This window comes from Diprion similis, chromosome 13, assembly GCF_021155765.1.
Source record: "Diprion similis isolate iyDipSimi1 chromosome 13, iyDipSimi1.1, whole genome shotgun sequence".
In the NCBI taxonomy this organism is placed as follows: Eukaryota; Metazoa; Arthropoda; class Insecta; order Hymenoptera; family Diprionidae; genus Diprion; species Diprion similis.
In genome coordinates this window covers 10,952,868-10,976,912 of record NC_060117.1, presented here as the reverse complement: position 1 = coordinate 10,976,912, position 24,045 = coordinate 10,952,868, and the positions used below count along the sequence as shown (strand labels likewise).

At 43.4% G+C, this 24,045-nt stretch overlaps 1 protein-coding gene across 1 annotated transcript; it reads left to right on the top strand.

The window, feature by feature from the left end:
- Positions 1-3,091: 3,091 nt before the first annotated feature.
- On the top strand, positions 3,092-5,206 carry LOC124413871. Its single transcript, XM_046894657.1, has 4 exons — positions 3,092-3,243; positions 3,301-3,661; positions 3,713-4,098; positions 4,942-5,206. Exons 1-4 carry the CDS (start codon positions 3,092-3,094, stop codon positions 5,204-5,206), a joined length of 1,164 nt encoding a protein of 387 aa, XP_046750613.1.
- The last annotated feature ends 18,839 nt before the right edge of the window (positions 5,207-24,045 follow it).

Genomic DNA, 24,045 nt, shown 5'->3' with positions numbered 1-24,045 from the left:
CAGGTTTCCAGTCGAAATTTTTTTCGCACTCAAAGTTAGATACTCGAATCAAAAATAAAGATTGTCAAACGTTCTAATCGGCATTTTGAAAAAGGCAAATTGACCATCTTGCTATTCTAGAAAATTCTGTACAATTTTTTTTGGCCCCGGTTCTTATTTTTAACTCTGTCCCTCGAACCCTTTATGGGGCAAGGGGGTACAGGTTGAGCACCGACCAAGAACAACTTCAGGTACCAGAAGGGAGAACGGTCAGAGACAACCCCGCGCACTCGTAACCCGGACAGGGCTGTCAGCTGGCAACCGGCTCACGGGACTGGAGCGGGTGACGACTTGGTTAATCGGGGCAATACGGGAGTCGGGTAATTCAAAAACTGGCCCAGGGAAACTGAGGCCCCAGCTGCGGAACAACTCCCAAAGTCATGGTGGAAGCTATCGTGCCAAGGTCTGGATAACACTGGGGTGTAGTGTCGCGATTAATGCCCCAAGGGTACCTGACACCCCTACTCGGTTGTCACCTTGTCGTGGTGTAGGGGCTTGACGGTCGCGATGAATCCAAGGGATCCCGCCGTTTCGGACCCTTACGGGTTTGATGCGGGGGTGATCTCGGACGAGTGACCACTAAGACAACCGGCCCATCCCTTCGGGGCTGGGTGTATGAATGGGTGTATGAATGAAAGATCGCGTGCGTGAGATGTGGTCGGGGCCCCCGGGGATATTTCTCAGAGACTAACCAAAGGAGGAGTAGTTGCCGACCTACCGGGACTGCGAGTGACGTTAGTACCTTTACCGGACCGCTGTGGCGTACTACGGGTAAACGTAAGCCCGGGGAACTTCGGTCCCCCGTGCGAAGGTCACAGGAAACCACATGTCCAAAGTGGGAGACCGCTCCTTGCGGCCGTCTGGAGGCAATCTGGGGGTTGAACTTGGGGTCCTGGGCGCATGCATAAAGGATTGCCGGGTCACTATTTCCTCTCACCCGACGTCCGGTAGGGCAAGTCCAGAACCGTCTTACCCGGCTGGCGGTCTAACCTGCCTCGGATTAGCAGGGGAACCCGTCGGTCAGGTGACGTAATGAAGATTAGGGACAGGGGGTTCGCACGGATAGGGCTGACCACCCGACAAACCATTTGAATATTCCATCAGAGATGAAATTTTTCAGTAAAACAACGGTGGCAAAGACGACAGGAGGGTAGCAGGGGCCAAGAGGCATCGAGGTGCCGGCCACTGGGTCATGCGAGGAGGCAGGAGAGGGGGCACACGTCACCACAATGGCAGCGGGGGGCGGAGAGAAGGCGCCACATACAGTACCCAACCCAACCCCCTTACCACAGCGAAACAAGAGGAAAGGCGAAGAGCTGACTCCACCGGAGGCAAATTAAGTGTCAGGCGGAGAATTCTTTCAGCCGAGGAAGCTCAGGGAGAAAACTGAACGAGACCCGAAAGAGCAAAGCTGATGGGCGGACCTAGTCTTCACCACAGAGGGCAGTACGCTCGGACTGGGCACGAAGAAGGAGGAGGCTATGTGCCACTACCCAAGACACCGCTACCAGTGTCCAAAGAAAAGAAAGCCATGCTTCTACACGAAGGATCTCCGGAAGAAGTGGGTCCGGCAGAATACCGGACGATGACGGCGGCGGACCTCGGTTCCCAAATTCGGGCCTGACTGGAAGAGAAAGACGGCATCAGGCTTCGGTGCAAAAATATCCAGGGATAGCTCAGTGGTGGCATCAAAAAGAGAGTGGCCTGGGTGACCGAGGCCCTATCTCCCCTAATTGCGAATGCCCAATCGGCAGGTGACCCTGTGGTACTGCGAGCACGCAACAAGTAGCTAAAGGCACAGCTCAGTACTGCAGCCCAGAAGAGAGGCGAAGCCAGATGGGAGCTCGCGGAGGTCAGGCGTGACTTAGAGAGAGCGAAAGAGCAAGCAGTTGCCCGCAGTATATCCTCTTACGCACACGTCACAAGAGACGGGGGGGGGGGGGGGGGGGACCGCTGGGTAGTTGGGGAGAAAAGCGTGGACGCGTGCTCTCACGCCACTGGATGTCGCGGTCGTCGCGGTCTTGTCCAAGGACGCTACCGCCTCACAGCTAACGCCGGCTACCGATAGCACCTCAGCCACTGGGCTGTACCTAACGGAGGCCGAACTCCGACTTCTGCCAGCTAGCGCCAGGGAGGAAGCCCTGGAACGACAATTCACCGCGATCGGGAAAGTCTGGAAAAAACTGAGGAGAATGTCTAGCCAGATTCAACGCTTGGAGGGCGGGAGTGAAGTGGAGCCACCGCAGCCCCAAAGCAGCCAAAATCCACCCGACACTGGTACAGGATTCACAGAGGGAGGGGCCAAGTGACCCTGAAGCGGTACTAAGGCAAAGCGGGGTAGATGAGGCCCCATGGACAACAGTCACCTGCGGTGGGAAGACAAAAAAGCCCCAAAAAAAACGCACGGAGGAGGGAAACACCCCAAGGACCACGACGGAAGCTCTACAAAGAGCGCTACACCCCACTGAGACACCTCAAGAGGATTGGGCCCCAAATGTGAAGGCTACCAAGAACGCGGGGACCCGCAAACCACCCAGGACGGCGGCGATCTCCATCACGGGAGTGGCGCAGGAGGTCCCATATTGGGACATTCTCAGGAAAGCGCGGGAAAAGCTGGCGCAGAATAATGTCGAAATTCCACGGAGGAGGGTCCGCAGGGCTGCGAACGGGGGGGTTCTCCTAGAGATCTCGGGACTAGACAAGACTAAGAAATCGGACGAGCTCGCGTCCTGCCTAGGCAAAGTAGTGCGAGAGGAATACTGCGATCGCGTGTACGTCACCCGTCCCACCATGAAGGCCGAACTCCGGATTAGAGGGCTTGACGACTCGGCCACGACAGATGAGGTGAGGGACACCGTTGCCAAAGAGGGTGAATGCAGACCGGAGGACGTGAAAGTGGGTCTGCTCTGCCGTATGGCGAACGGCCTCCTCAGTGCCTGGGTGCAATGTCCGCTCGAGGCGGCTACGAAGGTGGCCGACAAGGGGAGGTTGCGCATTGGCTGGACGTCTGCGTGAGTCAACCTGATAGACGCCCGCGCAAAGCTAGGCGGTGATGGCCAGGTTCCTCCAGTGCAACCTGAACCATAGTCGGCGAACCCTAGACCTGCTGCGCCAATACGTGGTTAAGGCGGGCGTGGACGTGTGCCTCATCTGCGAGCCCCACGGCATCCCGGACTCGCCGCACTGGCTCAGCAGTGAAGACAAGCGGGCAGCGATCACCTGAAGGCCTGAGAGCCTCCAATAAAGGTACTGCCTGATCAGGAAAGAACAGGGCTACGTGGCCGCCAGGCACGAAGAGGTCATCGTTATTTCAACATACATCTCCCCAAACATTCGCATGGAACAGTTCAGGGGCTACCTTGACGATCTAGACGAAGCCGTCCGATCGGCAGGAGACGGGCGCGGAGTGCTGCTGGGCGGTGACTTCAATGCCCGTTCACCAGCCTGGGACCACTCAGGCGGAAACCGCAGGGCGGAACTACTGAAGAGATGGGCGGCATCATGCGGTATGTGCTTACTAAACACCGGAACGACGGCAACTTGCGTGAGGGCCCAAGGGAGCTCGGTGGTGGACACCACCTGGGCTTCACCGGACCTGGCTCTCCGCATCGCGGGATGGAAGGTACTCACGGAGGTCAAAAATCTCTCAGACCACTGATATATTGCCTTTGAGGTGGTCACCCACTCCCAAGTGCAAACCCACTCCCAAGTGCAAGTGCCCTCCTCTGGTAGGGAGATGAGGCTGCGATGGAACCTCACTAAGTTCGACGCGGGAAAGTTCAACGAGTCCCTTGGGCTGCAGCTGTCGTGGGGACCGACTGGACCCAATAAAACTACGGGGAGCGGGCTGGCAGGATGGATCGAGCGAGCAGTGTCAGACGCGTGTGACGCGGCAGCTCCCAGAGCAAGGCCACAGACCCAGAACAAGTCGGTGTACTGGTGGTCCAGCGATATAGCGGAAGCGCGTAAGGCGTGCGTAAAAGCCAGGCGCCGTTTCACCAGATGTCAGCACCCGCTACGAACGGCTTCACAGTGGGAAAAGGATTACAAGGACGCTAAGCGAATTAATATAACGGTTTCTGCGACAGAGGGATTCCTTCCGGATATTCATATTTCTGGATGATGTTCGGAGCACTATAAAGAAGATATTGTATTGGACTTGGGTTTAAGTAAATATTTTCATAAACTTCGTTGAAAATTAGATATTTATTTGTTTCAAAGGAACAAGGGGTACAATCTTGAATCCGATAAGTCAGTATTTTCATATAAATGTTCTGAACATTACTTTAAAACATGATCATCCTTTAAGTTAATCGTGACACTGAGGCACATTTTGAAAATGTTGATTCTCAACTTGTGTCACAGAACGTTTTTGAGTTTTACTCTTCGGATTAGATTTGAAATTGAAAGAAACCGTAGGACCTACAACTTCCTTTACCAACCAACAAAAGTGGCGATGATCTCTGCACGTCTCATGAATTGAATGGAAAGCGGAGATATCAGTGAACAGTAGAGATGTCATTATTTTGGCTGTATTTTCTGTTGAAAGAAAAAAATTTCATTGTTATTCCTAATGTATGAAGTAATGAAAATGATTGAATGAATTCTCCCCACCTACCTGCTTCGTTTCTTCCAAGCACCCAACATTTAAACAGATTTCTTGTTTCAATCGAATAGTAAGAATTTTAAAAGAGCATCAGCATTAAATTCCTACCGTTCTTTGAACAATCAATTTTCAATAAAAAATGCTTCTCAAGCCTTTCCGAGTGACTATCTCAATTACTTGAGATTTTAACCTCAAAAATGCATGTGAACTACATCGCCGTCAGAAACGAGTTTGACAGCAGTGTCTCGGGGTGGCCATACTGCACGTACGGTGGATTTAAACTCGCGCATGCGCAGTTCTTGTAGTTTCAAGAGATTTTCCCGGTATAATACCGCGTACCACACTTCCGCAAAAACCAGTCCCGCATTCCTAAATTTCGGCAGAACACCAATTCCTGCAAACTCCCTTCGACGGGAGGTCAACGAAAATGCATTCAAGGTGGAACGACAAGACCCAGAACTGCGGGGAGAACGCATGGAGCGTCTCCAGTTGCTACGGGAATGGGTCAGCGAGAATTTGGCTTTTGCGTTTGAACGACAATCCGGGTATTATAATCGCTGATACCGGACACAACCTTTCACCGTCGGAGATCTAGTGATGAAACGCCATCATACGTTTTCTTCAGTCGCTCAGCACTACAGCGCGAAGTTGGCGAAAAAGTTTAACGGACCCTATTGCATTACGAAAATTCTATCCCCTGTAGTAGTTGAACTTGGTGAAGTAGTTGGTGGTAAGGTAATTCGGAAAGTACATGTTGGGCACATCAAACCGTATCATGACCACTAGGGTTCAATTCACAGATACCGCAACTTTTCGCAAAATTCTACCTACCGCCCGCGCCGCTATGAGCGATCAATGTACTGACACGACCGATGAGTTTGTCCAGGAGGACTCCGACATAAAGGTCGTCGACGTGGTGGAGCCACCGGTGCTCCGAGGGTGGGATTGGCTTGCTAAGCAAAGCCGACGGCTCCAATACATTGAGGAGTGATACCCCGACCTCTGGTTGGAGGTAATAACCACCGCCCGCGAGATTCCTCGAGGACCGGGAAGCCGAGTATAGGGCCGCACGGCAGGCCGTCTTCCTCCACCCCCACCCGGACTCCCTATCCAAGGGGACGCAGGCCAGGAACGGACTAAACTTAACGAACGTTGGCCAACAGACGGACATCATCCCCAGCGTCAGCACAGGAACCGGGGCGGATAAGCCGATGGACCTACATATGGGGGTATAGTGGCCAAATGCTCGGTGGCGACACAGACCTCCGCCAAAAACCGGCGGGTGACAATTACGGACACTTCACCGGAAATTATCGAGTGGGATGAATCGCCGCACTTACGCGATGCCGCACCACCCATGCGGCCACAGTCACGAACCGCCCAGCAGGCCCCTAGCAGCAAGCCACAGCACCCGCGGCCACCTAAGGGGGGACGGTCACCTTACGGCAGCTGCTAGATCTGCCAGCAGTACGGACACCGGTACAACGAGTGCGACGACCGGGTAGACGTCGATATCTTCTGCAACAAGTGCGGCACCTATGCGTTCAAGCATAACGATTGCCCTCTGTGTTATCCCGTTCCCGGGTCTTCACGATCCAGGGCATCCCCGCCACCCCCGCTGGAGGAGCCGGACTTCCATTGGGCCCGGAAAGGAGATGACGTATACTCAGAGTATCACCTATTTTAAAAAGAAGACAGTCCTGATACCGTCGCCTATTATCGATTACGCTTGAAACATACCGCTTGAAACCAGCAAAATATATCTATCGCATAACTAAACTTAGACCGGCGTTATGATTACTCGTACCAGTCTGTTTTTCGCTTCCGCTAAGCTTAAGCCGACATGTCGAAAGAATTTTGTTACAGGTCAACAATTCAGGATTTCATCTAGTTCTCTGTCAACCACCGAACGAACGCTATCATACACAAGTCTAGTGATTTCGCAACATATTTTTGGTGAGCTAACCTAAAACACTCATTTCACCATGGTTGAATCCCGTAAGTCATAAAGTGCACTCAACGCTATCATCTTCCAACCAGTAAAATTGAATTGTCGCAAAATTTACAAAAAATAAAAACATTTTCTGAACTCTTCCACAATACCCACCCTTACACCAAAATAAACCTATTTTCTCGCTCAATCAAACTTTTCCTCAGCTTTCTTCTCTTCCATTCAAGTCAGTCAGGTCAATTAATCAGAAGCTACGCTACCGTAACAAGCCAGTCTGCCGTACCCAATGTCAGTTAAAAGTCCAAGTATCGCACGAAGCAAAAGTAACGCTCTGTCTATCGCACAATCTCTATCTACTCCAGTCGCACAGTCACTTGCAAGTAAGTAACAAACTTACTGGTTTCACTAATAGTCAAAGACCTCATCGGTCTTCCGTGAGGAGGGGGGAGTTGTGACGTGGGATTTTATACCCCGTCACATGGTTTGAATATCGCACTCCTTATTTTCAGAATATCGTTGAAAATAACGAAAACACGTCTGAGGCCAATACTCCAAAAAGAACGACGAATTAATTTCTAACTGAGACCTATCTATTAAGCTAATTCCGGTCTTTTTTTTATCTTTGTATCGCACTACGAGAACTATCTTCAACGACACCGCTTCGAGGGAACCAAATATCGCGTGGCAGCCGTCACGTACCGGGTCAACAGCCAACTACCGCCAACTGCAACAGATTGGATACCGCAAACTCAATTTCCGATGGATGCCTACCTAGATTGCGTACAGGGTCGTGCGTGAAGCACAACGAAGACCTCCAATCATTTAGACTTATCGGCCAGGAGCCGAATCATCATTACAACGCCACTGCCGCATGGATGCATCGTAGACGGCGTACAGGGCTGTGCGTCAAAAACACAACGAAGCCTCCCGTCGCGATACTCATCAGCCTGGAGCTGAACCAGCAAATAATATCTACTCTTCCGCCTACTATAACGCAAAATCGTGGCTGCCTAAAAACCCACGGTTTATCGAAGGGCTGCAACGTGAGAACAAGCCCAAGAAAGAAGTGGTGGACCACGACGGACTGATGGTCTCAAGGATGGGAACCCAGCGTGTAAATCATCACCATCAGGATGGCTCGGTGCAATAGTACCGCACAGTGGGGAATTTTCACGAAATCGTGGCCATAAATCGGGGGATAAACGGAACTTTGTCAAATTTAGTATACTGACGTTTTCGGGGTCACTGATTACGAATCCAGTATCAACATTTTGAAAAACAAAATGGTGGCTCTAATATGGCCGATTAAAACAAGATTTTCCCAAAAAATTCGAGAAGAAATCCACTTTTTCGATCTTTTCGAGGTTGTTTATTACGAATCTGATATCAAAATTCAGTAAAACGAAATACAGAACCCAAAATATGTTTGTGGAGTGGCTGCAATAATAGATTATAGAATAGATTCGGAAATTCATGGAAAATACTTGTTCTCTCATAATATGGTAAACAAAATATTTATTTCTAAAAAATACAAAGAATATTTTAATGCGAATCCGGATAGAGTTTTTTATCGGGCGCGCGTGTATTTGGCTCAGCTAGTAGCGCCATAGCTTCTGGGGACAACTGCTTGTACTGCTTACACTGCTAAAAATATCTCCCCTCGCTTGAATGTGATAAGAGAAGCTCCAGAACCTACGAAGAAAGAATAGTTCCGTCAAGAATAACATCGTTTAACTGCTCCTATCGTTCTAAAATTTGTACACAATACTTTTAGATTCATATACTTTCAAAAAATGTAAAAAAAAAAATAGATTTTTTGAAAATTATAAACCAGAATGATCCCTTAATAATAAATTGGATAGTACTACAAATGAGGATTAGACATACGCCTTTGTGCATTTGGTCATACTTCATTGAAATGTGGATTTGGCGATCTGAATACAATACTAAATTTTTCATAAATTCCTTCCCCTCTCGGAAACAAATTCTACGTGAACTAAATCAGGTATCACAATTTTTCATGAAGACTATATTTACGAAGAATATATTTATATTTTGAATCTATTGTCAGGGTAAACCGGTCGACCGAGTCCGCGTAGGGTAAGGCAGCTGCAGCTCCAGGTAGGCCCATTCCGGCTAACTAGGCAGCTCGCACGGTACGCGTGAGAGTCTTCTCGGATCACGCATACGCTCACGAAAATTGCTCTGAAACACGCCGCGCACCTTTGCGCAATTTCGTTGATACGCTATTCGGAAACTGATATTTCAAGCTACATTTTGAAAAAAAAACAAAGGCGGGATTCCGTGGGATTCCGCGGGATTCTATACTAAACGTCTATGCAAAGTCAATATTTACTTCCGAACGAAGGCACTTTTTAGTATTATCGTTAGACTACGCAAACATGGACAGTGAATAATATTTTTCGATTGTCAAATAGGCAAAATTTTCTACATACCTTGAGGAAGTGCATCCATTTTGTTGAAATTAATTCACACTTTCCACTACTTGTATATAAATGTTCAGAATTACGTTACAGAACACAGCACGGTTGACGCTCGCGACTGTAACCGACGAAGGTCGACTTTGAACTGAAATATCTAAAGGGTCGTCCACATATTACGTAACGTGATTTCGGGCCATCCCCCCCCCCTCCCCCCCACCTGCCATTGTTACGTAGCGTTTCACAATTTCGGTTTACGATAATAAATCCAAGTGTTTTCATTCGTGGGGGCTGAAAAGAAAATTTATACGTGTCAATACAAAATTTTATTTCAAAGAACTGCATTTCAAAAAGAAAACCATTAATTAGCCTCATCTTTATAAAGAAGTAAGTATAATAATTGTTATTGCAATAAAAGAAAATTAAACTGCACGGTTCAATAAATCATCTGAATCCCCTGAAATCCACCCAGAAATGTCATTAATCAGTTGCGCTGGTTGTCCATCTTCTATTGCAGGGATATCGACAGGATCAGCATCTACATTTTCTATGTTCATCCATTCTACCGTGTCTACATCAGTGGTGCAGAGTAGCTCCATTGAAGGTCTTGAATGGATTCGGAGAGGCCTTAGCCTAGATGGGAGACGCTCCGCGAGCAAATGAGGATGCAGTCTCACTCTGGAAATGACCGAAATATGAAATACAGTCGGTATTCGTCTAAAAAATAACAGTTCTGATTTTGCAGCTGTCAATAATTTTTTTTCGCGCCTTCTCTGTCGGGGAACTGGAACTGGTTTCATGTCAGCTAGAAACTCGATTGTGTGGCGCGGGCACATATCGGGACGCATTGATTCGTGCGTGTGTTTTGCACTCGCCTCTGGGTCGTGTAACTCACAAACAACTATTTCTTCACAACTGCCCGCAAAATGCCAATTTTAATACCTCTTGAGTGGGCGCAAAACAGGACTTTGCGACTGAGGGCGGAAAAGTAATCTCTTTCGCCCACTTTTAGTCTGGTCTAAAAAAAGGCATTTCTGCGGAGCAGGTGTTAAGAAAAACATCGTGTGCATCACGAGTGCGAGGCTATTTCGGCGAATGTGCATGTAGTGCACTCGCAATAGTAGTTCGTCACGCTCTTGATACACAATGTACTATTTCACCTGTGGGCATCGATGGAGGCCTTCGAAGCGAAGTATACCCCGCAGTGGGCACATTTGCGTCCCAATATTCGTTCACGCACCGATGGACAATACATGTCATAGGGTATCTCCTCTGACTTTGCGTGCTCAAGTCTAGAGGTGACTGATTGTCGGAGTAGAAGCGGAGCGAATTTTTCGTTAGAGTGCTTTTCTGGCGTTGAAATGACTAATTTCAGACCTTCTTGCAGGATGGGGAAAGGAGGTGGGAGAAACCCCTAAAAGAGAATACTCTGAATGCTGCTGCGAAATGGATTGCAACACGACGTGTCTTGACATTTCATTATCTGGAAAGAAAAAAATTCACTCAATGGAAGAGTTAGTATTAAAAGAAATCTGTAATCTCATTTTTCCTTTTTTTTTATCTCGTCAGGTTCAGGCAAAACTTCATCAGGGCCAATGTACTGGGCAGAAACTGGGTGCCCGTCCACGACAACATTTCTCCGGATTTCACACAGAACCTCCCCTGCATGACGAAAATTTTTTTTCTCCAAATCTAAATCCTTTGTTTTCCCATCTTTATCTAGGTGATGACCAAAGTGGTCATGTGGGAGAACGAAGCCGGACAGCTGACGACTCAGCGGTGCCATTTTGCGTTCAACGGGATTGAAAGCACTCCTTCCTGGTGCGTTGCAGCACACAAAAACGGCATCCAAGTCTAGTGTCTTAAACAGGTGTACAGTTTGCACTATAGTTTTGTGGAACCTGGGGTTTTCGTCAGGACCACCGTCCACTTTCATAAAAAGAATTGGCTTTGCGACACCATCCGCGCTCTTGACGTAGGGGACAAAGCTTTCCTCATAATATAATCCAATTGTATCAACTGCATGAGTAACAGCAGTAGAACTTGAGTGCTTGCCACTCCTGATGCAGATGTGAGTGAGGCCCGAGTATTTCACTGCATCTTTTCTGCCCATTCCATTGGGCTCAATAGTTTGTAAGGCATAAACTGATGGGATGAGGCAATGGGACCAACCGACAGGAAAATCATAATCCGGTAGGCGTACTCTGTACTGCAAATGCATCAGTAGTGGAGCTTGCAATTTAGCAGCAATGACTCCGATAAGAACGCGAGCCTTATCATCCCTAGATATCATGACAACCTGGAAATGATAGAAGCTAGTATCTAAAAACCACAGAAAAGGGTCGATGAATACTCACAAGTCGCTGGTTCAAATTTACAGTTTATTAAATATTGAGAGAAGCGCTGCTGGATTTACTTGCTCCACAGCACAAACTTAAAGATTATAGTACCGGTAAAGCGAATATTGTACTTGTTCGGGTCCAAGGGCTGATGCAAGTTCATCCAGCGATTCCATGTTAGATCGGCAGAAATACTGATCCACATGTTCTTTGTGCAAATCTGATTGTGCCCTGCACAGTTTCACCGGAACGGTGTCAATGTAAAGTTTCCCTTTACGACCAGTCACATTTCTTGGGACAAGGCGAAGGTAGAGAGCACTTTGAGACACATTGAAGTTCATTTTCTCCAGTTCTGCTTGCAAGTTTGTTAACGTTTTGCACGATCTCATGACCTCACTTCGACGCCTGTCTGCAGCTGATACACTGTGCATAGTGATATCAGCAATCGCTGCTAGCAAACCATCTTGATCTTCTTCCAGACGAGGTTGGCCCCGTTTGCCTCTTACTTTTAATAGCTGACCAGCTTCTGGGTGATCCTTTAGAATCTTTTTAGTCGCTTCTTGGCGATATTCGTGGAACTTGCTCTATCTCTGAGCACTATTTTTTTCTGTTCGAGACTTTCCTTTTCATTATCCAAGCTTTTACGCAGGTTGTTTATTTCTTTGTTAATTGTTTCATTGCCGTTACCTAAGTCTCGTTTCTTAGTTAAGCTATTAAGTTCTGCCTCCAGGCAAGAAATTTTCTTAGCCAATGCATCCTGAGCTGGAGTTGAGTACGCTCTAATTTTGAAAGGAATGGGATCTATGTTCTCATTATCGTCACTATCAATAATAGGCCTGGGTCTGCGAAGAGCCGCGGGAGACAAATGTCAGCAAGGAAAGAAGGCGGGAAATTGTGCAAAATAATGCTCGCAAGACATAGCGTGCAATCGGGGCTTGAATTTTGTTGCACTAAAAGCTATTAATTTACCTAGCCAGTACCAAATAAAAGACAAACAGATAATAAAGGAAAAACGCAAGGAGTTGCAAGAAAGATTCACCTCCACCTGCTTGCGCACCAACTGGCTCACCGTCAGAAGCATCTGTCATTTGAAATGAGGCACTTGCTGTTGAAGAACCAGCTTCCATCGACTCCTTGCAAATACTAGTAGCACGTGTTGGCACCTTTAAGTAGGGCAGAAACACGAGGAAAATAGAAGAAATCATGCGTAGAACAACCGAAGACGTCCGAAGAAAAGTGAATACGGAAAAAGAAAAAAACAAGAAAATGAACAGGTTTAAATACATTCCAAAAGGATTATTATACTACAGTTTAAAGTTTTACAAGCAGTTTTAAACAATATAGAAACAATGACTCTTGTGGAGAGCCGCGGTGTCCACCCCCCAGCGCACGTGTGTTGCAACTCGTTATATTAATAGCCTTGCAAACCTACCTTTGAGAAAAAGTTCAAGAGACCTGCTGTGACACGCGTGACCTCCTGAAGCAGCTTCTTTACGGTGGCGTCCACAGCATTCTCAAGATCCTTTGCATTTGTATGTGTTGTTTTTAGCTCCTTCCAACAGGCGTTACATTCCTCTTGAGCTTTTTTTTTTGATGCACTGTGCGCGTATCTTTTAAGATATGCCTCAAACAACCATTCATAGGGCCCTTTACCCATCTCGCCACGTAGTATTTAAAATAACATTCAACTTCAAACACAAAACTCCCGCGCTGCGCGCACACTGTCAGCACTCACTGGATACTGACACTCCACCCTGCCTCGTCCGCGCCGCTGCCGTCCTTTGCCAACAGGCGCAGACATGCTGTGAACCGTGCACTATTAGTACCAGCACCGACGTGTGGCCGACTTGCATAGGACTTTTAACACGCCGACGGAAAGAAATAGTTGTATTTTGAATGTTACGTAACAAAGCTTCAGACCCCCCCCCCCCCCCCCCCCCCACGTAACGGACCGTAACGTCCCGTAAACCCCCCCCCCCCCCTCCACCGCCAAACGCGTTACGTAATATGTGGACGGCCCCTAAGGGTCTATGAGGGATAAGGGGTCGGGACAAACGGGACCTCACGCAGAAATTAGTTCTCAACCAATACCTGTGATTGTTGTACCTGGATGGAAATTTTTTTATTATTTTTATAGGGCCCGCAGCAAGTTGCAGCGCCGGAGAGATAGTCAGCACGGAGAGTACCAGCACTGCACAAGTTGATGTCGGATCAATCTCCAATTCTCCAGATTATCGATATCGCAACAGTGTAAGTAAGATCATTCTTCTCGTCGTCGTTCCTAGATCGTCTCGCACACATCGATACCGCAATACCGTGGGGGGTAGGATCGATCACCGGACACAGGAAAAGGATAACGTGGCGAAATCTCGCCGAAAATCGACCGTGATCGTCAGGATCGCCGCTCGTCTCTTTACACTCTACGTCCAGCTATCGCTATCTACAGACGTGCTTTCGCTACGAATATTATCCGCTTCTCTCGCTCACTATTGTTGTTAATTCAGTGCTTTCTTTCTTCAAACTGTATTCATATTGCTTCGCTACTCCACCTGTTTCTCCGCTTATCTTCTATCTTCGTAAGTGAAGTTTTTCTCTTTATTATGTGAAGTCACGAATTTACTTCATTAAATCTTTTTCTCTCTTTCTTACTTATTACCGACTTTCTCTCTTATCTTGCAGTTTGCTCTGCGTGAGCCACATGGGCTCGTATCGTATTCCCCTTCTATCTCATATTTTATTCTCTCTTAATATCTAATATTGCAAGTAATTTCGCGACCAGTTAGTTTACTATTAAATTGTAGTGACTATTATCTATTTCCTTGATTCTATCTTGCTTGAATGATTTTCTGATATCGCTGAATAGGAGCGCCTTACTTATGCTTGAGTAGAATATCTCTGATTATCGTGTCTCATTCAAATTTCCTATTTATTGTTCTCAGTAGTGATTGATCAATTGATTAGCTTGAAAAAAAGTCTCTAATTTTGTCTCTCATTCCGTTTCGTGCTATCTAATATGTATTTTCTCTTTATTTCATTTATAATTTTTCAAATTTCGTCTCTTTGATTTTCTTAATAGTTTTCTGATCTATTTATGATCGAATATCTTGGAGTAATTATATCGTAAGCGTACCGCGTGCGCGATCTCATATCGCCGCGCGGTATAGCCGTTGTCCTCTTTTGACATTGAAGTATTGTGCCAAACCGAATAACACCTTTTTCACTGCTTTCTTCGCTAATACCGCCGTTACGTGGTTCGTCCGTAGATCTCTAGTTTGTAATATATCGCATTATACTATTTATTCTCTGTAATACCTGTTCTTGATACGTCAAGATATCTGTCTCTTGTTTACCTTGATTATAATATTTCGTCGTATCGCATATATCGCAAGCTAGAACCCTACGTATTTCTCTAATTTATATTGTAACCTCTATCATACCTGCTTTGTATTATTTCGTCATATCTGATTTTTTGTAACTTCGCTGCAACTATCGAATTATCTAACTGACTTGTAATCCTTGCTATCTCTATTAATTGTAGTATCTCCTGCTTTTTGATTAACTGTCGTATCTCTTGTTTTTTTGATTAACCGTAATATCTCTTGCTTTCCATGTCAATTGTAGTTTTCTCGTATCTTCTATCTATTATCGTGCCTTATTGGTTTTAACTACAAATTGCTGCAATTATTCCATATTTATGTAATTATACCTTTCTCGACATACTATGCTGTTTAATTTGAATTGTAACAATTAGTTTTAAGAACCTTAGATTGTGCATTACATGCTAGCCCGCTTTACCTGCTTTGTGAACTTGCTGATTGTTATATCGAGTATTAGTATCGCGATTACACCCGCTTCATACCGCTAAATCACACGAATAATTATATTGCTAACGTGTTACCTCTGAATCATACTTTCTCTCTGGCTGTATTTGAATCTCTGCTTATCTTTTCAATAGACTTGATACTATTACCATTTTCTTTAATTTTGTGTTTTATCGAATTGGATACGACCCCTCCCCTCTGCCATTATCTTCATCTCCTGAGTAAGCTGTGCAAAACCGTCGTAGAATCTGATCTATTTCGTTTATTTCGTATTCTCTATTCATCGTATCTCTGACGCTACTGCGTCTGGCGCCCAACACTCCTCTCTTTTTCTAATTATCGTTTTTACCTAGTGATCAGGTCAGTAACTGCGCCGTAGGGTAACGTGATTTTCCCTCCCTCAAGAATTACCAGTTTCCGAAGATAAACTACGCATTTATCACTTTTCTCTTTCCTCTCTTTCTCTCTTAATGTTAGCACACGCGCACAACTAGACTACTATATTATACGTACTAGATTTTTTTTGGCACTTGCAAGCTTTCGAATGATTCAATTTGTATCTCCGTTTTTTTCAGCTCCTTATTTACGAAACTGATTTTTTGGTAACAACTGTCAAGTTTTTTAGTTTCACCCGATCCCTGAAATATTTCTTAGTCCAAAAAAAAAAATATATGAAAGTTTAATTGCAAAAATAGCACAGGCAAACAAATTATCGAAATTCGTACTTTTCCACGAAAAAAATCATTTTCAGCCCATCTACTATGGAAATCCGAATGCCAGTCTTTACACGAACTTCATATACACCAAAAAATTTCACAGAATTAAAAAAAAAAATTTCTTGTTGTTTTTGTCTATCCGTCATATTGTATCCACCGTTTTGAATTCCAGAGTTTCGAGTTCAGATTCGTAATCAGTAGCCCCAAAAACCATGTGATATCAAATTTTATCGAAATCAAACAACTTTGTGACTTTACGTTCGCTGTTCTGAATTTTCGAATTTGTACTTCAGATTCGTAATCAGAGACTCCAAAAGACCATGTATGCAAAATTTCAACCGAATCGCATGTAGGGATAAATATATGCATCAATGGGCTAAGTATAAATTACCTGACCTGAATCATACTTGATCGTTTGTAAGTTTAACATATCATTTTCAGATCTGTGACTCTTCCAGAGCATTACCTACTTACGGCTTGCGTGTGGACATTCACTGATTGTAAAACAATTGAACAATTTTGTGATGCATGTAAAACGGCAGCTGTCTTTGACACACACATATGCATCGATGTTGCTGACAAAGATGACAATCTTCCAATTGAAACTTTTTACCTGGCATGTATCGGGCGACAAATTTAGTGTGACAGCGGAGAATTTGCATGGGAACTGATCAAAGCTCTTCTCGTTGTTTCACTAAGTCTCACAGATGGTAAAATATAGAATAAAAACGACGACACTTTGTGTAAATCATATCAAAGAAATTTGCAAAATTTAATAACCGGTAAAACAATAGAGTTTGACATTAAGGAATTCTTAGCCAAAAAAGATGATTCTGATGAAAGAAACTATGAAACTGAAGAAGCTGAAACCGAAAATGTAGTGAAGAATAAATAAAATATCGCCTCCAATTTATGGGACTATTGAGTACTGAATATCAAACACGAAGTTGGCGTGATCATAGTCTCAGAAACTGGAGAACGAATCAGCGTGTATTATCACGAAAAATTTGCACAACGGCTAGTAAAAAAAGTGAGACACATTCCGATGTCGTCAAAAATATGTAGCGATAAATGGAAAGTTAGCAACAAACGTCCGGGGTCTAGTGCGCCATAGTATAAAAATCGAGATACTAGATTTCGAAAGCAGACGCTTGAGGGTCGATGGATTAATCGAGAGGGTGACTAAATACTACAAAGGGAAATGTAGAATTATAGATGCAAATATGACGGAGAAGGGGTCTCTGTAATGTCCGTTGAAAACCACGAAAGTCATAATGAAGAAAACACGGATGAAACTATCGAGCACAATATGTTGAGCAGTATTAGATCAAGCGAGAATGAAAGTGAAGACATAAAAGGCAATATGAATGGTTTTGATATTCATATCGTTAATGAAGTGATTGTAAACAGTACAATAATTGATGAAGACATTGAGATAACTCCGACGAAAGAGTTTTCATGGAGTGATAATAATAATAAAGAGTATATCATAGATAAAGAAAATATTTCTCTAAATGTCACAATGCCGAATGACGGGAGGTGCAGAAAACGTAAGCATAATAGTACACCTTTAAAAGAACTTGATAAAAATGCAACGATTGATGAAACCTGCAAAAATTGCAAGAACGATGAACAATCAAGCGGACTATACCAGTGTGTTGTATGTAAGGAAAAAGTTCATGCTTACCCGTGTTGTTCATTATCTTTGAAAAATGAAAGCGACCGTGGAAATCGAAGGCGACTTTGTAAAGCGTGTCATCAATCTGACCGAATTGCGGAAAAAATTACGTACACTGAATTTGAAGATCACAATAGCCTAACTGAGAAAGATGCCAAAGACGCATGTGAAAAAGAAACAAAAAACGAACAGCTAAGTACTTGGGAAAAGGTGAACAAAGAATTCTGGATGCTCTTTCAACTGCTTGAAAATCAAAAACCTTTCCAATACTTAAAAATGGCACTTCCATGATACTAGAATATACTAAAATAAACGGAAGTCATTTCGCGTTGCAGAATACGTGTGTATTTGACAGTATTTATCAAGTACTTTTATTTGCAGTTTATGATCAGATTAATGTCAGAAATAGCGTTGTAGCTCATAGAGAGAGTAATGATCTTTTCAACATTATCTCAGACACGATGGAGAAAAAATTTCGAAGGCACACTTATAAATTACGGGCACAAAACTTATTAAAGTCTAATAAAATTGAGCCAAAAAAAATTTGTCACAGTTAGTAGATTGCTCCACTAGCGCCGATACTTTTTACGCTGAACTGATGAGTGAAATGCCGAGTTTTCAAGAAAAACTAATTTGACCAAACAAGTGCAAGCCTCGTGACGTAAAATTGGTCACAGCTGGCGTCAATATCAAACCCATGGCAAATAAAGAAAATTTTCTTAATGTAATTGATGATCATGTCCGAATCCACAGGAAACGACACTGCCATTCATGTGGAAATGAAGTAGAGGTCAAATTTACAAATCGTAAGATAATATACAAAATTTGACTTTAAAAATATCGAGGTTCACTCAAAGAAATGTCCGTTCAATCTAAAATGATAATTTGTTCAAACTAAATAAAGTTTTGTGTGATTTCAAACAGTGCAAAAAAAAAAACTATGTTAAGGGGAAAGTATTTTTCAAAGAAATCTATTTGATTGAATATAGTGTATTCTGTGACAATTGTTTATTTGATTATTTCTCTACGAATGCGCGTGCATGCAGTAATCAAAAGACCACTTTATTTCTAGGACTTGAAAGTGGTATCTTCTGTATCTGCACGTACGCATTCGCGAACTCCCTGTAATGTCGTAAATACGGCTACTTTCTGTAACTAAAATACGCGGGAAAAAATACCTAAGACATGCTTTTGTTACCTGGAAAAATTCTTTAGATACAGCAACGTGGATTGTCCTTCAAACCGAGAACTTTGGTAAAATGTATATTGATCCAATTGCTAATGTAAATAAGAGATTTATTCATGTTAAATAAGAAAAAGTAAACAACGATTACTTCAAGTTGAGTGAAAATTTGCCCAATTGTATATCAATGCATGGATTTGGTGAATTTAAAAAAAAATTACGCAATTTATTACAATTTCTCTAACAAGAAAATTTTTGCAGGTCGATCTCTCCGATTTGATTTCTTGCGTAATATGTTACAGTAAATTAAAGACTAAGGGAGACATATTTTTTCATCCGCCATTAAACATTTCAAGGGAGTAAAACCACCCTTCAAAGTAAGGCACGTCAAGAGGCGTTTTGGCAGTCTTACCCGCCAGAACATAATATTTTTTTACTAATCCAACTGATAATGTTGTTACGGTATAGAGGGATGGTATTGACGAGCGGTTATCAATACCTCCTTATACCCACCCGAGATGTAGCTTCGGGTGCCTTTAGGTCCGATCTTGTCGCTGTCCTCGATCCGGGAATGATAGAAGGAAGGGTAATAAAATGGAGAAGGGTTACCTCTGATTATGAATAAACTTTATTGGAATTTAGGAGTAGGGTGGCATGAGTTGGCAAAGTGTTTTGAGGAGTAGGTGAGGTGACTTTTGAGGAACACGAGTTGGAGCTAGATGTTGAAGGTTAGAGTGTTGGAATCCGAGTGAGTGCTAAGCGTGAGAAAGGAGCGAGAGTCCAGGATAGAGGGATATAGAAATAGCAAGGTAAGGGCGAAAGGCTAGATGGAAATAGGAGGACAAGATATGGACTGTAGTGTTACGATGGGAATGGCAGGTAGAGGCGAGAGGTTGTCGAGGAAGGTGGGGGAGACGTGTGGCGGGACGCCGGACGTGACAAAGTTTTCGAATAACGAGAAATGAAAAACTTGATTTTTTCAATTAAAAAAAAAAACTGTCAAATGGCCCCTTGACATACCTTACTTTGGAGAGTGGCTTCACCACCTTAAGTGTTTGACAGTTGATAAAAATAAATACGTGTCGCCGAGTTTTTAGTCTACTGTAACATATTACACAAGAAATCATATCGAAGAAGTCGACTCGGGACACCTTCTTTGTGTCACATTCGAATAAGCCCGCCTACGTCAAATATGGAATTGACCATTACAGTAAATATATGAGGACTTGACCCCAGTTGTGATGTCCACGATTTTCGTCTTCACTATTGCTCGCTCCCACTCTTTCGTCGACGGCTGAATAAGTGATACGTATAAATCAAATAGGGAGTGAGTTTTTCGAAAACTAAATTCAACTATTCATACACATTAAATGTAAAACACGAAGGGACAATCACGGGAATCTAATACAAAACTGGACATAGACGGGGCAAAATTCCATTTGACATACTAATGATAAGCTTTTATTTTTAAATATATAATTGTATATTTATTTATTTATTTTTTTTGGCAATATACATTTCATCTTTCATCTATTATAAATTATCAAAGAAATGATAGGAATAATTACGATTGACTAGACATGAAAATAACAAAAAAATCAATTTACCAAAATTATTTATGAAATTCATATAATACCTTGTATTTGTACACAGAAATGAGCATTTCTGTTACACATGTAAATAATAGGTATCAAAATTACCAACACATTAATTCCTAATTACACAGCAGGATTTGTCCACCATACAAGCAGTATTATCGGTAATCTAGCTATTTTTATCTCAGGTGATTTTCTCAGATGAATTAACCTCATCTTTTATTTTTGTTGCGGTACAAAGATGAGGTAAACTGCTTATTGAATCATAAGCGGAGTTAGGACTCTGATGTAATTTCGCGACTTTGGATAATTTATTGAAAACATCTTTCTTGGAATGTGTTCTTGCAATTCGTTATCACTGTGAAAAAATGTTTATTTTGGCATGGAAATAATTTCTTGCGCGTGGTGAACAAAATATCCTATTGCTCGAACGAAATGTTAGTTGATCCCACGAAATCTATCATTGCCTCAACAAAAAATGATTCGCAGCAGCAATATAATTTTATTCGACACCAATACGGAACTTCTTCTGTTCTTTGAACCAATGATTCTTTTTTTAGTGTCTCAATTTAGACTGTAGACTATCAAAATAAAATAAGGACTATCTTAGCGTTAAGATAAACACTATATTTCTTCTGATGTAGATGTGTTTGCACACGAATAATCTTATCTTCATGTAGATAAAAATACTAATTATCTCAATGCCTACATGTCAGGAGTTGTGAATTTAATAAATAGAGAACATGTTATTGGTCTGATTTATTCTGAAGTGGTTTAAGGGGATAAACGTTTCGATTTCGACGTTGACAGATATATCTTCAAATATCGAAGTCCATCCACCATTCTATACACAATTTTGAAGAAAAATATTCGTAAACATTTTCATTTGACGCAGAATTACAGAAATATCACGGATTTTATGAAATTGCAATACAGTAGAACGTCGATTATACTGCGAAGTCTCGTTCTCGATGATTACAAGTAGTAGTGTCAGCTATGCTCAATTTTCACAACTTCAGAGTTTTAAATTTCCCGCTTTTAGCAGTGGCCCACGTTCGGTGGTGGCGCTGCATGCCGTGTTTCCTCATATCGTTTTGTTGTGCTCAAAGAATTTACAACGTGTGGGTAGCTACGTGCAATAATTATTTAAAAAAAAGTTTTTAAGTCGGTGCAACATGGGAAAGGAGAAAAAGAGAAAGTGCTCTCAATCCTCGTCGAGGGAGCGGAAAAGGGCAGACGCCAGAACTGACGCAAAGCTGCAAATAATGCAACTGCAGATATAAAATCTTCCAAATTCACTGCACGGTTTTACCGTGCACCCTGAACCATGCACATGCGAAAAATTGACCAAAACCACACAAGGAAAATACTTGGGAATAATAATAGACGAACAACTAAAATGGAAAGAACACATCAACTCCACTGTGAAAAAATTGAGAAAACTAATGCATCCTATTTACAACCTGAGCCACATAGTCAACACACACACAATAAGAGCAATATACTTTGCCCTAGTACACTCGGTCATACAATACGGGATCGCAGCGTGGGGTAGCGCCTATCAAAAAACACTCCAACCGCTCGGACAAACACAAAAAACCTTGATAAAAATAGCACTACACAAATCAAAAGACTTTCCAATAGAACAACTATACAGAGAAAGCCAAATCCTCGACCCCAGTCAACAATATCTGAAGGATATCATCATCAGACTCCATAAAGACCCGACTGAAATAGCTTCAAGACAATCACAACATACCTATCACACGAGATCAAACAAAATCAAGAAGCTGGAAATCACGAAGACACACACCAAACACGGACAACAAATGGAAGAATTGTGACGAGAGGTGAACCTCGCACTTATTTTGGGGGGGGGGGGGGGGGGGGAGACGAGAGACGGGGAAGAGTGAATTCACGCGTCGTAATTGTGGAAATGCAGAAACGTTAATTTATTTGTTTTGTGATCGGTTTCGAGGGGGGTCTTAGGTACTAGGTAACAATGGGGTTGATCCCACGTGGCGGCTGGTCACGCCCCAGCCGATTAGCGTCCTTCTTAAATCTAAGTCCTTAAAATTAATGAATTATTACTAATGATCGTCTGAGTGAAAGGGGTGGGTGTGTGAGTGTGTGGGTGTGTAGGGGGGGGGGGCGTGTGTGAGGGGATCTGAGGGAGATGCAGTGGTTGGATGCGGTGATTGGCGGTGGCGGTGCGGAGCGTGGTTGATGTACGGTGAAATGGAGTTAGATCAGCTGACCTTTTTGTAGCGTTGCTGAGCAGCCTTGGCGTCCGGCAGCGTTCGTAACTGGCACAAGAGTGCCTTCTCCGGCCGGCCCGGCGCGTCTTCGGGTGCGCCCGGGCCGGTTCAGCATTGTTCGGCCCCGCTCCGCGGGTTTGGGGCTTATTGTGACGTGCACGCGGGGTGCAACGTCACAGAATATATTGGAAATGAAGCATACAATAAACTACCATCAGAGATAAGGAAAATGACAATGTACTCCTTAAAAAAATCATTAACACCATGGCTACTACAGACAGGAAGTGGACTATATGGAAATCTGACGAACCACTATACATAGAAAACAAAAATCACGGAAGTAACAACAATACTGAAAGAAAGATAACCAAAGAAGACCAAGCGAAGAAGTAAAACGGGAAAAAAGTGGAAAAAATCACTTTGCAAATAACACGGTTTATTCATAACACATATGAGATGTGATACAGTTTTGTTACCAGAGAATACATAAACAATATAATACACATCACACACGACACTTAAGCAAACATTTAGGCACACTTACCACCTTATACGATATAGATTTGTAAAGATAGAGAACATGGACAACACAATACACATCACATACTACACTTAGGCATGCACGAAAAAAAAAATATACATGAAAATACCTCAAAAACCTGCGCATGAGTTTACTCACTCTCTACACACTACACACTCATGCAGGAAATAATAGCATCAAACAAGAATGTACATACACGATATGAGAAAATAAATCTAAATCTAAATCTTTTACGGCGTAGAAAGAAAGAGGCTCAGGTATAGTATACAGAATTGATTTTGTTCTTTTTTACTTTCGATGCAGGAAATAATGACAAGTTCCACACGAACTGCATTAATATTCTGTATAGTCTCATTTCCACACGAAAGGCAGTAGGCGGGTTCCACACGAACCGTGCCATCTAATAAAGATAATCGAACAAGTTCACTAAAGCTCCACACGAGCATATAATTGTAATTATTGGCGAATTCCAAAAATAAAATCTGTATTTAGAGGTCGATTCCAACAAGGAAAATGACAGTCACGCGCCAAACGCATCGAGCGTCGATAACTATGAGAATCGTGAGCAGGACTGTGTAGGTGACTCGCTTCAAGGAGAAAAAGACGAGGAAGTCCCCGAAGAAAATCTAAAGGGCGTGAATGACAAAATTCTCAATCTATTGGGTGACGACCCGAATGTGACGAGGGGCGATGGAGTCAAGCTTCACCCGGAGATTGAAAATCGCTGGCAAACCTGGATGAAGGCAGGGTTATCCGAGGAAAATGTCAAAAGCCTGACGAAGAAATACTCCCGTAAAAGGGACCCCGTAAAAGGTGAGAATATCAAAGCACCAGAGAAAAAGCCTCCCTATCAAACACAGAACCAGGAAAACTGGAA

Bases quoted from the DNA above. Each gene is read 5' to 3' on its own strand.
- LOC124413871 (XM_046894657.1), top strand. From the start codon at position 3,092: ATGGCCAGGTTCCTCCAGTGCAACCTGAACCATAGTCGGCGAACCCTA. The intron at 3,662-3,712 runs GTACTCACGGAG...ATTGCCTTTGAG, and splicing joins TCCGCATCGCGGGATGGAAG to GTGGTCACCCACTCCCAAGT. The intron at 4,099-4,941 runs GCGAATTAATAT...GCGCATGCGCAG, and splicing joins AAGGATTACAAGGACGCTAA to TTCTTGTAGTTTCAAGAGAT.